General features: G+C 36.8%; 2 protein-coding genes across 3 annotated transcripts in view; one reads left to right on the plus strand and one right to left on the minus strand.

Moving 5' to 3' along the window:
- prdm6 (PR domain containing 6) overlaps positions 1-17,607 on the minus strand; it is a 74,679-nt gene that overhangs the window by 34,030 nt on the left and 23,042 nt on the right. For both annotated transcript variants that reach the window (XM_084359480.1, XM_084359481.1), the window contains exon 5: positions 11,410-11,537. In XM_084359480.1, the coding sequence (XP_084215606.1) occupies positions 11,410-11,537 (128 nt within the window). The remainder of the gene's footprint in view (positions 1-11,409; positions 11,538-17,607) is intronic.
- Positions 5,190-7,664, plus strand: LOC311261853 (GTPase IMAP family member 8-like; the record flags this gene model as incomplete). The annotated part of the gene is made up of 1 exon (XM_084360866.1): positions 5,190-7,664. The coding sequence occupies one exon, from the start codon at positions 5,190-5,192 to the stop codon at positions 7,662-7,664; it is 2,475 nt and encodes an 824-aa protein (XP_084216992.1).

Here is a 17,607-nt window from a genome sequence, read left to right on the forward strand (position 1 = left end):
AAGGAGTTTTTTGGAAAGAAGTCAGAAGACTTCATCATTGTCATTTTCACCAGAGGAGATGATCTTAAAACCCAAACAATACAGAGTTACATAGAGGAAGACTCTGAGGGCTTTGTCCAAAAGCTGACAACTGAATGTGGAGGTAGATACCAGGTCTTCAATAACAACGATCAGGAGAATCATTCTCAAGTCAGCCAGCTGTTGACAAAGATTGAGTCAATGGTGAGGAAAAATGGTGGGGGCTACTACACCTCAGAAATGTTCAGAGAGGCGGAGGCAGAAATACAAAAACAAACAAAGGAGATCATGAAGGAGAAGGAACCAAAGATACTGAGGGAGCAACGGGACCTTGAACAAAAACATCAAAAAGAAATGCAAGAGCGGAAAGATAAAATAGCAGAACTCATAACTAAATTTGATGGAGATGAGAAAGACAAACAAGTTAAAGAAAAGGAGGCACGCATAGAGAAGGAGCAGGAAATAAGCAAGAGAGAAACAGAAAACAGACAACAGGAGGAAAGGAAGAAGAAAAGGCAGGAGAAATCCAACGACAAGAGTGGGAGCACAAACTCGAATCTCTGGACAAAGAACTAAAACATGGAAGAGACAAAAAGGCAGCTACTAACAAGATATTAATGAAGAGTAGAGAAAACATGAAAAGAGAACGAGAGGCTTGGGAGCAGGAAAGAAGGGAATGGTGGGAAAAACAATATCAACAAGAGGAACAGAGACGAGAGGAGGAGCAAACAAGACTGAAAAAGCTCAGAGAAGCTTGTGACCAGGAACTGGAAATATACGAATACAAAAGAAAAGAAGACGCTAGACTCAGAAGAGAGCAGGAGGAAAGAGAATTGAAAGAAGTAAAAGAAAGCTACAAAAGGAACCTGGAGGAATTGAGGAGGAAACATGAAGAAGAGGCCAGAAAGCAAGCTGAGGAATGTTCTGAGTTCAGACACATGTATATCAACGATGTTTCAGCTGAGATGGAAAAGTATGAAAATGAAATAGAGACTCTAAAGCAAGGGGCACAAATACAAAAGGAACAGGTGATAGAAAGGCTGTGCGGATACAAAGTGGTGTACCAGAAAGACTTTGATACATTGAAGAAAAGACAAGAACAAGAAGTTAATGAGCTGAAATTGAAACATTTTGACAACAGAGTAAATCTGAGCAAAGACATGAATGAACTGAAGAAAAAACATGAGGAGGAAATAGACCACTGGGTAGAGGAACATGTGAGGAAAGCCACAAAAGGCAAGCCTTGTCGCATTCTCTGAGATATTTCACTTATGGTACAGCTTCAGCTGTAAAACTGTGAAATATTAAAAGTGATTTTATTTGTTTTGTTGTTGTATTTTTCTTGTTTTGGCATGTATAGTCGGCCTTTATCGAGTTCAGCACCCATTTCTTTATCTAACCAATGTCAAACAAAAATAATAACAAGATAATGTGTATTGTCTGTGAACAGCTACATTTTTCTATGTGGTGAGCGCGTTTTACCATATCATTTCTTATACAGGAACATGTGACAAAAGCCTCAGAAGAAAACATTGTTGCATTTTATGAGATTTTTCATTTTGGTACAGTTTCAGGTGTAAAACTGTAAAATATTGTTTTGATTTGTTTTTTGCAAATATCTGTGAACAGATACATTTATCGTGTAATTTGTATAACCTGAGTGAAATTGATTATAATAGCCAATTAAGTACTGAACTTTTTGCATGTTCATCAGAGCTGCAACTAACTAACTAGCAGTCACCTGCACAGCGCCATCTACATTTTATTTTCACTCATCACTCACACAGCCACAGTGGGATCAATGAAGTTTATCTTATCTAAGCTGTAAACTTCAGTATATCTGTGTAATATAATTTCATTTAAAGTGACTCAGTTTGCTCAAGTCAAACAAAATCTTTCAAATGTCATTTACCTTGTCTACTTTTAACACACAGTTGAGCGATATGAGCAAATATGTAGTGTACAAAAACCTGATAAAGCAAATAAATGAATACATAAAGGATATAGTCACATTTATTTTTGTTTTACAAGGAATGTTTATTTGCCTTACTTAGTCATTTAGAATGTTTCCCCTTCAAACAACCTGTAAATATGTTATTGTTTCTTGTAAACATACTTGGTTATTTCTAAAATGTATGATTAAAGTGCTTGAGTTGTTACATTCTGGCATGAGTTTTTTCCTTATAGAGCTGATGCATGATTTTCTGCCTGATTTTGTCACCACGCTAGCATGCAGGATGCAGTCACGCAACTCTACAGATGAGACCAAAATGAAGCCAGGGTTCGAAGATGGGTGTGACCTAAGCAAGGGGCCATAAGTCATAAGGGGTGAAGACACAGTGTGTACATAAATGTAGGATTTACTCAGGAGCTGTTGGGTTGGAATGCATTGGGTTGATAAGGTATACATAATTGGTATTATGATAAAGTAATTTTCTAATTTGATGATTGTTTTAAAAGATATTTTACATTTATTTCAAATGACATATAGGGGAATGAATAGTGACAAATACATTTGGCAAACTTCATCTTATTTCTTACAGTGAATGAAAGAATAGGCTTTAACTCGTGCATATTTTAAGTTTAGAAAACTGTGCTTTTCTGTCTGTGAAAGGTGCTATAGCTGCAGTTAGTTCTTAAGAACAACTATTTTGCTGCCACAGTTGACTTATCTAATGTACCGTGAACATGTCAAAGTTCCTCATACTGGTTTATCTTCTTTATGTACTACCTGCTGTGCACCATTACAGTTTACAGTAAATAGCTTTACTGTAAATAGTAAAACTGTATTTACAGTAAATACTGAAGACTAAAGTACTTTAGCTAAGTCCAGGAGGAAGGGACTATAGATGATAACAGTCACATAATTTTGATTTTGGGACTGTTCACATTCACATCGACGCAGTGGTGAAAAAAAAAGTTAGCCTGGCGCCTTGGTCTCAGTCTGAAGAACTTAAAGTCATGGGTCAGTCAGTCAGTGTTGTCAGACCAGTACAGTGCCCTGCCTCCAAACCTGACAAAAAGTGAGAGTACTTTCATTTCTGAGCTCTGAGGAAGCAGGAAGGACACAGCAGGGTTTCACCTGGTGAGTACTCAAAGTAAATTCAAGAAATGTCTAAAAATATAGAATAGAATTATATTTATAGTATTAAAGGACTAGATTGTTAAATTGTATAAAACTGGCAATAGGCAGGTGGTGCCCCAGGTGTTTAACATTTTTATAGGTTCAGGCTTGGTGATCAGGTTAATTGATGAGATTGTAGTTACTGATGTACGCACACTATACTTAAGATTTTCTGAATTCTGAGAATGAAATGAATATTAAAATAAAGCCATTTAAGTTTATGTTTTATAGTAATATAATATATAATAATATAATGATATTTAATATAATAACTATACTTTGGTATACTTTCTACATTAAAGCTCTTACCAAGTCACAACAATACAGCCCATTAACTTGAGCACCTGGCATAAAGAAAGAAAAAGTAGTATTTCTATTTACCTAGCAACATACTGTAGTTGAGTTGTTGCAACAAATGTATATTTACATGACGACAGTTTTTTCACTTGATGAGCCATAACCAGGGGTAAAACACATTTAAATATTGGATGTGATATATATGTATCACACTGTCACTGACAATTGTTTAACGTAGAAATGCAATACTGAAGTGCTTGTAAAAGTGTGCAATAAAATAATTGTTAAACATAAGCACTTTTATTAAAACAGACCATGATAAATAGCAATAGCAATGACAGGGCTTCCTTCCTTGTTTAAAAATATAAAACCACATAACATGTAAATGACCAATTATATAAAAAAAAATTGTAGTACGGCTGTACTTTAAATAAAAGGTAGTAGAGACAGGGAGAGTTAAAGAGACTCTGTCCTTGTTATATACGTCTTGTGTACAGAATATCTGTATTGTCACTGCGCTGTATTTTTTATAAACACATCTGTAAATGTCTCATCTCATGAGATGAGAGATGAGATGAGATGAGATCTGTAAATGTATTTAAAAAAATTACCAGCTATTTATGAACTACTTGTTGAAGAATATTTTTATGAAATAATATTGGGGTAATTTTCAATCATTTTTGAGATAAGTATTGTAGTAATTTGGGGGTAATTTGAGAGAAATTTCAAATACATTACTTAGTAATTACAACCTACTTGCCATGAAAATTACAGATCTGTAAAATTAAGCGCGACTAAAACCCTTAAAAAAATCTTTAACAGGTTTAATCGGTTTATATGTTGGTCTAAAGGTTAATTTGTATAGACAGACAGAAAGGCAACAAAGTGAAATGTAAGTTAAAATGTTTGATGCTACTCTTCAGTTTAGTAATTGTAAAAACACTATACTGTACCACATTAGATACCACATTGTAACACATTAACTTCACAACCACCTGCAACTTAATCAGTACTGACAGGGAGATGTAATAACAGTGTTATTATACTCCTGTTTCTCTCCTTAGACCCCACAGACAAAAACAGTTCCTCCAGCAGTACTTCGAGGCATTTCCACCAAACTGAAAATATGGCAAGATCAGCAACTGCAGTACATGGTGAGTTTAGCAGGTATTCAGACCAAACGCACACCTGCATTAAAACCACAGGGGACTCTTGAGTCTCAAGGGAGATCCTAGAGTTTCTCTCTAGGATCTCCCTAGAGAGAAACTCTAGGAGTTTCTCTCTTAATCGGTTTATAAACCTATTAAACCTGTTAAAGACTTCAAAAGTTTTTATGGCAGCAAGAATTTTATCTTTTGTCACGAACAGTAAAAAAATATGCCTTTCATGTTACAAAATAATTTGACCAGGGATGTGTTTTTGCTTGTACTGTATTTGATTGGCCAGCGCAGAGCACTTTGTGAGCTTGCTCTGTGAAAGGTGCTATATTAAGTAAACTTATCATTATTATTATTATAAATCCTACACACTGGAGCTTTAATGTCAGAAACACATAAAAGATAGACTTAACTGAAACTGGTAATGATAATGATGTTGTTTTTGTTTGTCTACAGTATCTGAACTCAGGATTGTGATGCTTGGAAAGAGTCAAAATGAAAAGACAACACTAAGTAACTTCATCACAGGGAAAAAGGAGGTTTCTTTTCTTAAAAATTCCAAGAAATCTGTTGCCTGTGGTGAGTGGAAGAAAATGCCCTTAAAAGTAGTGAAAACACCAGACATCTTTAGTCTGTCTGTGGAAAAAGTAAGACACGAAATGAAGATGTGTGTTGATAGTTGCCACCCTGGACCAAATGTTCTACTGCTGTTAGTGAAGCCCTCTGATTTCACTGAAGAGAACAGACAAACACTGAAGGTCATCTTGAGCTTGTTTGGTGAAGATGCTTTTCAGTACTCAATGGTCATCCTCACACAAAATGACAAGGGGAAAAATTCTGCAGTGGATCAAATCATCCAAGACTGCAGGCAAAGGCAGCACAGAATGAACTTAGATAAAAAAGATGGTCTGACTGATGATAACCGTCAAGCACTAATAGAAAAGATGGAAAAGATTGTAGGTGAAAACAAAGGAGGATATCTAAACTGTACTAAAGGGGCTGATCCCATGACAGCACCTGAATGTGCAAAACCAAAACCTCCTCTGAACTTAGTGTTGTGTGGGAGCTTTGGGGTTGGGAAGACATCAGTAACTAATGCCATTCTGGGAGAGAGAAAGTTTGATACATCTGTCAACTCATCAGTGTGTGTTAAAAATCAGGGAGAGGTGTGTGGACGTAAGGTTTTTGTTGTAGAGCTGCCTGCCTTGTATGGGAAACCTCAGGAGGTAGTGATGGAGGAATCTCTCAAGAGTATCTCCCTCTGTGATCCTGAGGGAGTCCATGCCTTCATCCTGGTCCTACCTGTGGATCCTCCCACTGATAAGGACAAGAAAGAGTTAGAGACCATCCAGAACACATTCAGCTCACAAGTGAATGACTTCACCATGATTCTGTTCACTGTGCAGTCAGATCCTGAATCTGCAGATGTTGTTAATTATGTAGAAAGCAACCAAGACATCCAGAAGCTCTGCCAAAGATATGGTGGCCGATATTGTGTCTTCAACATCAAGGACAAGCAGCAAGTCTCTGAGGTTTTACATACTGTGGAAAAGATGAGAGCTGTGGGATGCAGAAGCTTCACAAAAGATATGTTTCCCAAGCCTCCAACAGTTACAAGACATACCTCTTTCATGATGATGCAGAGTAGAGAGCTTCCCAGACAGGTACAGAGTAGAGAATGTCTCAGGATGGTGCTGATTGGGAAGACTGGCAGCGGGAAGAGTGCAACCGGAAACACCATTTTGGGCGAAAAATGCTTCAATTCTAAAGTCTGCAGGAAGTCAGTGACCAGGCATTGCCAGAAAAAAAAGGGAGAGATCGATGGCCGGCCTGTTGCTGTGGTTGACACCCCCGGCTTGTTCGACACAACCTTGTCCACCGATGAAGTTCAACAGGAGCTTGTGAATTGCATCAGCATGTTGGCTCCTGGACCCCATGTGTTCTTATTAGTGCTGCAGATCGGCCGCATTACACAGGAGGAAATACTCACTGTGGAACTTATCAAGAAGTTTTTTGGCAAGAAGTCAGAAGACTTCATCATTGTTATTTTCACCAGAGGAGATGATCTTAAAAATCAAACAATTGAAGAATACATAGAAGAAGACACTGAAGACTACATCAACAAACTGACAACTGAATGCGGAGGAAGATACCAGGTTTTCAACAACAACGATCAGAAGAATCGTTCTCAAGTCAACCAGCTGTTGACGAAGATTGAGTCAATGGTGAGGAAAAATGGTGGGGGCTACTACACCTCAGAAATGTTAAGAGAGGCGGAGGCAGCGATACAAAAGGAAATGGAGAGAATACTGAATGAGACGGAAGAAAAGATACAGAAACAGAGCAGGGACCTTGAAAGAAAACATGAAGCAAAAATGCAAGAGAAGAAGCAAAAGATTGAACAAGAAAGAGCAGAGACAGACAAAGTACTCAAGAAAAAGAAGGACCGCATAGAGAAAGAGCAGGAGAAGAGGACAAGGGCAGAGAGAAAACGAAAAGAATGGTGGGAGAAAAGACATCGAGAAGATCAACAGAGACAAGAGGAGGAGCCAGCAGGACTGAAAAAGCTCAGAGAAGAATATGAGCGAGAAAAAGAGGAATATGAACAACAGAGAAAAGAAGAAGATCGAATGAGAAGGTTGCAGGAGCAAAAAGAATGGAAAGAATTACAAGAAATTTTTCAGAAGAAAGTGGAGGAAATGAGGAAGAAAACTGAAGAGGATGCCAGAAAACAAGCTGAAGAATTCAATGAGTTCAGACAGAGATACACCACTGACCTTGAAGCTCTGGTAGAAAAGCATGACAAGGAAATGGAGGTCATGAAGCAAAAGCAACAAAAAAACAAAGACATCATGATACAACAACTGAGCAAGAACAAAGCCTATCAGAAAGATTATGATAGGCTGAAAATGAAACAAGAACAAGAAATGAATGACCTGAAACAGAAACCTTCTACACAAAACAAAGAAATCAATGAACTTAAGATGGCACATGAAGAAGAAATAAATGACTGGATGCAGGAACATGTGAGGAGAGCCACAGAAGAAAGGTCCTGTAGCATTTTATGAGATACTTTCTCACAACAGCAAGGTTTTCATTTGAAGACTGGTAGATTTTTGATACAACCTGCTTTGTATGTTTATCTTTTAAATCTTCTGAGAAAAATAATTTAAAAGACAGAACTAAAACAGTTGCATGAGCTCATAGTTGATAATAAAGTTCATGATGAATTTCAGTCTGGCTTTAGGAGGAGCCACAGTATGAAAACAGTGTATGTAGAAATAAGAAATGATCTTGGTTGAGTGTAGATAACAAAAATGTATCTATTCTGATACTTCTTGACTTAACTGCTGAATTTGACAAAGTAGATCACAAGTGTCCTCTAGACAGACTTAAAAAATTGGGTTGGTTGGTTGGCCGGTCCAGTTACATCTCTAAACTGGTTCAACACGTACCTCACTGGCAGAAGATGCCTCGACAACCATGTATAGGAAAACATGATAGCCTTTTTGGTATTCTGTCTGTCCTTAATGGTTTTATATGTATATGTTTAAATTTTTTTAAATTATTGGTGATCATTGTGTGAATTAACATTCTTATGCTGATGAAACTCATGTTCATCTGTAGCGCCAAGCTTATTGAGATGCACCTTATGTTTGAAAGGTGCTATAGAACTACAGTTTATTATCATTATTACTAATCACTTAAATTGTATCAACTATATTTAGTCATTTAATCAATGTCTAACAAATACAGTAGCTACATTAGAGATATGACAGATACCTTTTTCTATCAAATTTTATTTTAGAAGTCTATATGTAAATCTCTATACAATGAAGAACATTAAAGAAATGTCCTCACATTTTTCCTCTTGTATGTGTAATAAACTGAGAAATGATGAATACAGCACCCCTAGTTCATGCGTCCATGATTGTGACTGAGAAATATATAACATATTCAGTAGTTAAGAATACTTCAGGCATTTGTTTGTTAAAACAAGGAAATTAAAATAGGCTGTTTTACATTTCTATCAACAATCAAAGTAACTATTATTAGTAGTAGTAGGGGTAGCAGTTGTTGTAGGGCATGAAGTGATTGCTAACTTGAGTCCACTCAAACATCCAGCATACCTGTGTCACTGGGTACAGCCACATCTCGTCTCCCTGTCATGCAAACTCGTCACACTAACCACACTGAGCTCTTTTTCATCACTAAGCTATTTCTATATGCACCTGACCCTGAGCTGCATTTTTTTTTTTGCATGGTTAATAACATCACTTAAAACTGCTAGTGGAACAATGGCAACTCAATTGATATAATGAAGCTGCACAGCATACTTCAGCTGTGTATTTAAGCCTAAAGGGTTAACATATATTAGGTAGTTTATAAAGTCAAACTGTCAGTTTCAGTAACTTTAAGGTTGCTCTCCCAGCCCTACTAAAAAGCATGTACTCCTTACAGGAATTAAACCATGAAGAGGCTCAAATGTATTTACTGTAACTTGTAAATGTCATTTGTGTTGCATTGTTTTCATTCATGTTCATGTTTATTTGCGGCTGCACCCTGCTCTGAACAAGTTTCACTTTTAATCTGCCTTGATGGGAAAGCAATTGCATTCAGCCGCCTATTTTGGTCTTCAGGGAAATTCCAAATCTGCAGACAATCAGAAGTCAGATTCATGCTAATATCTCACAGAAGTTATAGTTCTCTGACAGAAAAATACCAAAGCCCACGATCTTATCCAACTGTTGATGTCATAGCGATGCACCGACACCTCCCAATTTTAGTGAAATGTAATTTTGCTTAGGTGTTGCATGTTGTTTGCGCATGTGTGTTGTTGAGATACTACTGATATAACTTGGCTGATGCCCAACCCTGACAACTATAAATCACCTATCATGTCTTTGAATCATTAATTATGGGTGCTGGCCATGACCTGCTTATTGTGGCATGCCCTTCTAGTACTGACTGGTTTTGTTGTTGTCATGCCTACGTTGGGCTGGCCCTGTCAACTCTACTGACAAAAAGGATGTCTAGGGTGAGTTAATCTCACTACGGATCTGGTGCCATGATGAACTTTGATGAAAGATTAAGCGACGATAATTTCACCTGGTGCGTAGACAATCAGAAAATAAATGCAATGAAATATATGTAATAATAAAAAACTAGTAGTTCATACACACATTACATACTACAAAAAGAAAACTGCAATGGGAAATAAACTGGAATAAAAGAACAACAGCAACAACCTCAGGTAAGTGCAGCATGTTCAGTATGTCACGAGGGAATAGAAAAAATACACGGCATCTAGCAGCCAGCAGGAAACCTGCTCTTATTTTAAAATATTTGCCTGAATTCTGAAAATGAAACACAAAAAGCAGCCGATACTTTTATATAATTAAATTATGCTTATTTTATTTACTAATAGAAACATATTCATATAAGTATGTACCCTCAGTCATTTAGGTATCATTAATTATATTTCATGAAATTACATTTAATAATCTAGCATTTAGGTACACAGTATTTAATGCACTTTAGTTTTTAATTTTAGTATTAACACCACAGATGACTTAAATTGAAACCAATTTCGTCCTGCCTGCACCCAGAGGGGGGTGCAGGCAGGACGAGACATGAAGGCATCTGATTGGTTTTTTCAACTCGGACCGAGAGGGAGGGATTGGTCAGTTTTTACAGGCCTGCAGCTGCCACAGAGGTCTGATTTATTTCGTTCCTTTTTCTGAACACATTATGTATGGACTACTCTCAGGATGGGAAGACCATTTCACCCAGTATAACAAAAAGTGTTTCTGAACAGGATTACCAACTATACCTTTAATTGACAGAGATCTTTGACATGGAGCGGTATGCATCAAAAATCTCTGTACACACATCTCCACTTGCTATTTCCTAGATCCTTTAAAATTGTTATACAATAAGAAAAGAGATGAGGAGAGGTAAGGAGATAGGTGTACCTCGCGAACACTAAAATGGCAAACTCTTCCAACACCACTCTTGCACCTAAGTAAATCTGCAGCAACAGTCTCAGTAAATCTCACCCTCAGATACATGAGTGAACTCTGGTGGCTGTAGTTGGACGTCCATTAGATGAAACTATGTGTTATCATATCATTTTACTGTTCCAGGCTTTTAGCCAGATGTGTTTGGATGAGCTGTCATATAATCTGAGATCTGAGATATATGACTGAAAATAACTGATTAAGCTCGAACCATGTGTCTATTCTTTGGCTGCAAAACTGTTTGGTTGCTAATTTTTTAACACAACTTGAATAAACTTATCTGTTTACATTATAACATGTATCTTACAGCACATATTAACTGCACTTACTAAACTAAACGTATGAATATTTGTGAAAGCACACATCAGAAACAAACATTTTAATGCATATAGAGGTATCCATCAGGTGTTCTTTACTTTAACAAGGAATGCACATTTTTCTCTTTTACATTTGTGTGTTTCTTTAAATTTAATTTTAAACATCTTTTTGCACAGAAAGATATATATTTGTTTTTATTCGCCATTTCATCATCTGGAAATGAATCATCTTGTTTCCTTAGTTATTAAAATAAACTATACACAATTAATCCATTGTTTTTTTTATTTCTCAAAGCCTCATCCTCCTTTCAGTCAGCTGTGAGTGTGAGTGTGAGACCATACTATGCTGAAATATGCATGTTTTCAGGGTATTTTAGTATTACAGGATTACATGGTACTACTGATACGGTACATGTATTTTTACACACTCCTGTTATAATAGTTTTTAGTTTAACTTTTGAATGACTTGCTCTTACCTGTACTGTACAACCATCATGTTCTGCTCCCCACAGTGTCTGGCGCAGCGGATATACCTCATCCAGCTGGACTTACTGGGATCATTACCATCAATAAAGTGCTGTAATGTTCCCTCTGCATCGTAGATCTGGAAACACACAAATATACAGAGTCAGAACTGAAAGCAGTACAAAGACAGAAGTGCTCTGTTCATTATAATTAATTAGCACTGACATGTCACATGTATTACTAAATACTTTTTCATCTACAAGACACAGTCAAATCAGAATTTTAGATCGTGAAGGCTGCAAATACTGTAACAATATTTTCATTATCGATTAATTACATTTGGTTAAGCGTCATTGTTTACTTAGTAACTAAAATGACTAAAACATAACTGATTATTTAAATAATTGCCAATTCATTTTCTTCCAATAGACTAATTCAATAATCAACCAATGTTTCAGCTCTACTCAATAACACAAAAAACCTTCTATAAACCGCTCAGGTTTCATCTCTCAAGACATTTAAGAAATAAACATCATCAACTTTCTGCCAACCTTCTCCATTATTTTTAAGTCAGTAGACTAACGTTACACATAATATAAAAGTAAAGTTATAAATAAACAAATAAAAAATCCTAGTTGATTGAATCCCTGTCAGATTCACCTGCTCAATGCAAGGGCTGTGCACCATGACTCAACCAGTGTATTTATCAGGTTAGCCTGGCACTGTAGAAAATAAGGTAACAGTGACACAGATAGGCCCTTCACGACATAACATCAAGTCAGTAAATATAACTGTCCTTAAATGTTCCATTTTTTATTATTATTATTGTTGTCTTATATTAAAATAGACTTACAGGTCATTTACTACAGTTTTTCTTCAACAGATGAACTTATACTAAAACAGCCTGATGTTTTGAAATGGATGCTAATGAGCACTAACAATGAAAAGTCTCAGAGAAGATGGAGAAGAAAAATAATTTTTATGTCATGGAGCTGAAAATATACAACTTTCTGTAAAAAGACAATTTGTTCAAGAGTATTTATACCCATGGATTAGTTTAAGTGATAAACTGTAAAACTGTAGGTATTATAGGCTTATTTATGGGAAAGCAAAGTCAAAAATCTGTAAATTTTAAGAGATCGATCACATAATTGTGTGATCATGTTACAGGTTGAGGTCAAAGTTTTCTAAAGATGAACATTTGTAACAGAAAATGACTACAAGTCCTGCACATGTTGCTTAAACGAAAAGAAATAACTCCAGTTGATTTGAAATGTTTGAAGGAAGCCTTGGCAACAAATCATTAGCCTCTTAGCCGCAGTCAGGCTGAAGCTGTGATTATTACACGCCTGCTGGGTGTTAAACGTTATACAAACCTGATTTACACCTGCTTAAAAGCCTCGCTGCTCCGTCTGCCAGCGTCTCAGCCATAAAAACAAGATCTGAGGTCTAAAAATACGTTTTCAGAGCGACAGTGGAAGAGTGTATAAAATGAAGCATAACCTGAACACAAAAAGGAAGAAGCTTTTTTTTGCTGCTCTTGCAGGGCATTAAAACAGTGCTACCAAAAAATCAGAGCTTAGAAAAACAAACATATGGGATCGCACATAGACGTGCACCTCTCAGATTCAAGGGGAATTTCTTTGATTTACTGTTAGACTTCCATAAAGCTGGAGGACTTGACAGGTGGATGATTTTCTTATTTTTCTTTCATCAAATGGACCGAGCAACACTGGATCCTACATTTCCCATAATGCAACTCTTTAGTTTTTTGTTAGACTCTGTTTAGTAATAACTCATTCCAGGCACTCTATCATAAATTTGTAATCCCCAATCACAAACTGAGATAAACTTGATGACATCACTCAGCTTACTTTCTTGAACCTGACAAGACAAAGATCCTCCAGCAACACAGAAGACATTAAACAACTGTTGTAACAGGCTGAGAAGTACTCCTCATGACCAATAAACTCTAAATCTCAATGGAAAAGTTCGCTGCAACACCATTTTGCTGTGAAGCTCCTGATATCTTCTGTGGATACAAAACATCACCTTACTTTCCATCGGCATGAGGGTATGTAAATCATGACTGCTTTTTCAATTTTGGATGAACCTGTCCTTTAATGTGTCAGACTGACATAACTCCCCTTTAAGAATTAAACGATTGATCTTTGTTGTGTGCCTGTTAACACTCCCCAGTCATTTGTTTCTTTGTAGGAAAATGTGAAAAGCTACTTTAAGAGTAAATTACCTGTTTTGAGTTAGTAAATACAGTATTGTGTTACACTAAAATTTGTTTTGGTCCCAGTAGTCAACAGCAGGTCTTTTGCTCTATCTGGAGAAAATCTGGTAAGGCTGACTTCTGGTGGTGTGGATTAAACTGTGATGTAATGGATGGCTAGTGCAAAATCAACACAAAAATAAAACAATTAAAACAGAGTAAATAAATCAGCAGAAGAATTCACAGCTACAATAAGCAGTTAAAATGAGTCGATCTCCCTCAGCCTCTCTGTGTGTTCATTATTAATCCATCCCTCCATCCATCCGTGGTGATGCAGTGTGACTGTATTGAGGAGGCGTTGAGTGCGTTTATAAGGTGATGACCTGAGCCGATAGCCGGCCTCTCTGCTGTCCATACAGCCAACAAACAATCAATGCTGTAAATGACTGCGAGAATCAAAGGAAACAGCCTCATTTTTTATTCTCTGCAAGTAAGCACTTTAATGTCTGTCACTGTCTGTCTGTCTGTCTGTCACTGTCTGTCTGTCTGTCACTGTCTGACTCTTCTTGTCTTTATCTGAATCTTGTGCGTATCACTTTTACATATTTTTCAAAGTAGGTGCAGATACATGTTTGTCCTCTTCAGGGAGAGAGAAGAACACAGGGCTGATGGGAAATGTGGTCTTACTCTGGAAACACGTGTGGACTAATTCTGTCGAACTTGCCGCCCTTTGTTTACAGTAATTTTACCAATAAAGCAATAATAAAAAAAAAGTCTTTAATCTATTCTTCTGTCTGCAGTCCTTTCCTTCACCTCCATCTCCGTTAGGAATGATTTATGTGTGTGTGTGTGTGTGTGTGTGTGTGTGTTTCTCTTGTAGCTTTGTGAGGACAAATTTGAGAACTTGAGAGTGAGAACATTTAATCAGAGCATCTTCTTAAGGATGTTTTTAAAGAAAGTGTTGGTTTTAGGGCTGAGGTTGGAGTTAAGTGTAGATTCCTTTCAGGGGGAATGCAACATGTCACTGAGGGTCCACTCAAGTATAGCAGTACTAACATTTTGTGTGTGGTGTGTTATGTTCCCTGCAGCCTGTAATGAAACTCTGCTGTTGTTTAAAGCTTTTGTTACTCGCAGCCATTTGTCACTGACGTCTGTTTAAACAAATCACAGTACGTTTAACAGCCTCCTGCGTCTTCCTGCTCCACTTTACTCTGAAGTGCCGGCGGGTTATTTTTTTTTCCAAAAAGCAGAGTGGGAGCACCCAAAGGTGGCCTGGCACAGTTAAAAACAATAGGTTGCCAGGTTTTTGTGGGGCGGTTGTTAAAAGTTGCCTGCTAGTTTTAGAGCATTAAAGTCATATCTTCAATCTAAAGCGCTGTAGACATGTTACTTAGTTGAAATGTTAATGTGTCAGTATTATGTGCAGTCTACTACAATCTGGTGAATGAGGAGTCTGATCAGGTACACGACATACAAAAAGTAATTTCTGAAGAAACTTTAAACTAGCAGGTAATATACAGTATCATGGTAAGTTAAAGCTATATCTCGTATTTTCTGACCACTAGAGGGCAGTAAGTCAACTCAGTAATGTAGACATAAAACAGTCAACAGCTAAAGTTTTGAAGATATTGAAGATTCTTTCTTTCTTCAACCTAGTGCAGGACTGTCTGGTCAGGGTTTGGCAACAGACTCACTAAGGTAAACATCAGGGGAAGACTGTGGTTTCGACTAAATGCTCATCAAGTAAACAGTTCCTGTTTCTTGCTTTATAGCATTCTTTTTAATATTTAACAAAGACCATCCTCTCTCGCTCATCTTAACAAAAGAGCTTTGACCGTGCGAACATAACCGTAAAAAACATAACCCAGGTGGCATTAAAAACACATGATGCAATTGTATCTAAACATAATTTCTAGGTGTTGTTTCGTGTCCGCATTCATACAACTAGCCAAGCCTGCCTAAAACCAAACGGGACAATCTTTATGAAGTTCAATGATGGGATGACAAGTTTGCTATCAATCAATCAATATTGATTAATTATTACATTTTCTTTTAAAATCAACTTTTCCCATTCAATGCAACATTAGATAATTCTGCTTTTAAAAGGTCTCAATACTGTGAAAGTATCAAAACACTCAGCAATGGAATAATGCACATAGCCGCATTCAGAAATTGTGCCTTTAAATGAGTTGTCAGGTCTTCTATAAGGTTGTGATGTCACAACTATACAGCCACCGCCCTCAGCCATGACCCCACACACAGCCGTGGTTACAAACATGGTGGGTGTGGCCTACTCAGGCATGTAAGAGCTGACCATTCAGAGCAGACTGTGCTCATCAGATGTGGGGCCTTGAAGAGACAGGCACTAAAATGTAGCATTTAGACAGAAGGTTAATAGAGGAGCTAAATAATGTGTTTTTTGAACATTAATAAACATTTTGTAGAGGAGACCCAAAGTTAAAGGATGAACCTGAAAATTGGCATAATATGTAACCATCTGGTAATTAATTTCTTTGTGTTATATTAAGCATTACCATAGCAACAATATGAATAATCATCACTTTTTTAGAAATAATTTAAAACATTTATATGTGTGTTATACGTATTTTAATGGTCAAATATTAAACATATTAGTTTAACTATCAAATCACAAATTAGTGATCTTTTTAAAATGTGTTTGTTGTCTCGATTTTGTGGTTTTAATTCAGTGAGGTTTTTTTCTTATAACCTGTGATATTATTTTGAATGCATTAACTCTGATAAATTGTTGTATCAAGTGTTCATTAACAGAACCACCTGTGTGTGACCCTCTGGCGACTCCACAGTAAAACCTCTGAAGCTGCAGTGAACTGGAGGCTCTCAGACCAGCAGCTGGTTTCTAGCTTGATGCTGTTCTGTCAAAGACATTTTGGCTGCCTGTGTTTATCGAATCCATCGCTACAAAATTCCATCTCCAAGACAAACGGCCAAATATAACATGTTGTTTAGTTCAACAGCTAGAAAATGTTGCAAACACTGCCAGGCTGTCAGCTTCAGTTCACAGCTCCGGCTGTCATTTTTCCATCTGAGCACAACAATCGTGACAAAACTTGATTTTTTTGGTTACAACTATGGTTTCTTAAAGCGCAATAAATTATCCTTGTTTGACCCTCAGTTTGTCCGGGACAGATGACCCTTTCAGCGCCGCACTGCTTTATATTCACACTCCGAGACCACACATCATACGAGCTGCTGCTGCTGCCGGAGGAGCTGAGGACTCGCGGCTTTGTTCGAAGGAACTTCAGCGATGTTTTTTTCACTTCTGCTGCAATTTATGATTATCAAAATATGAAGTAATCTGCCAGTTATTTTCTGAATTAATTGTTATGTAAAATGTTGGGAAAAAATGTAAGAAAGTGGTGAAAAATCTGAATTTCCTTAAGTCCAGTGTGATATTCAGTTTACAATGATGTAAAATTAAACCAAACTTCTGTTTTTGCTAAAAAAAATTTTAAGACGATTTTTAGAATATCTGCCAATTGTTTTCTGTCGATTGATTACTTGTTTCAGATCCAATCTCAACCAACCTACATTTTATTTTGAGTGGATCTTTTTCAATTCTCTTTTAAACGTGCACAAACTCTGCTAAACTCTGCAGAATGATCTGGTGTGTCCAACATTAATAACTGCACACAAAAATCTCTTAAATGTATTTTAAGGTCATGTACTGATCCAAAGCTTCTAAAAATACAAATTGTGTCCTTTGAACATCATAAATCATGAAAAGTGACTTTTATTTAAATTTTAAGAAACCATAAAGGGACAGTAATTTGATCATTAAAGACACTGATTCAAGATGTCCTTACATACATTTAAAACTACTTAACTTTCCCTTTAATTGGAAACAAGTGACATGCAGCTGGAATCAGACTGTGGACGCTGCAGCTATTGAGAATACGCTATAATCACTCCATGGCCTCAGTGTTTTTAAGGCCCTGAAAATTTTAAT

Source organism: Pagrus pagrus (genome assembly GCF_965226575.1).
Source record: "Pagrus pagrus genome assembly, chromosome: 8".
In the NCBI taxonomy this organism is placed as follows: domain Eukaryota; kingdom Metazoa; phylum Chordata; class Actinopteri; order Spariformes; family Sparidae; genus Pagrus; species Pagrus pagrus.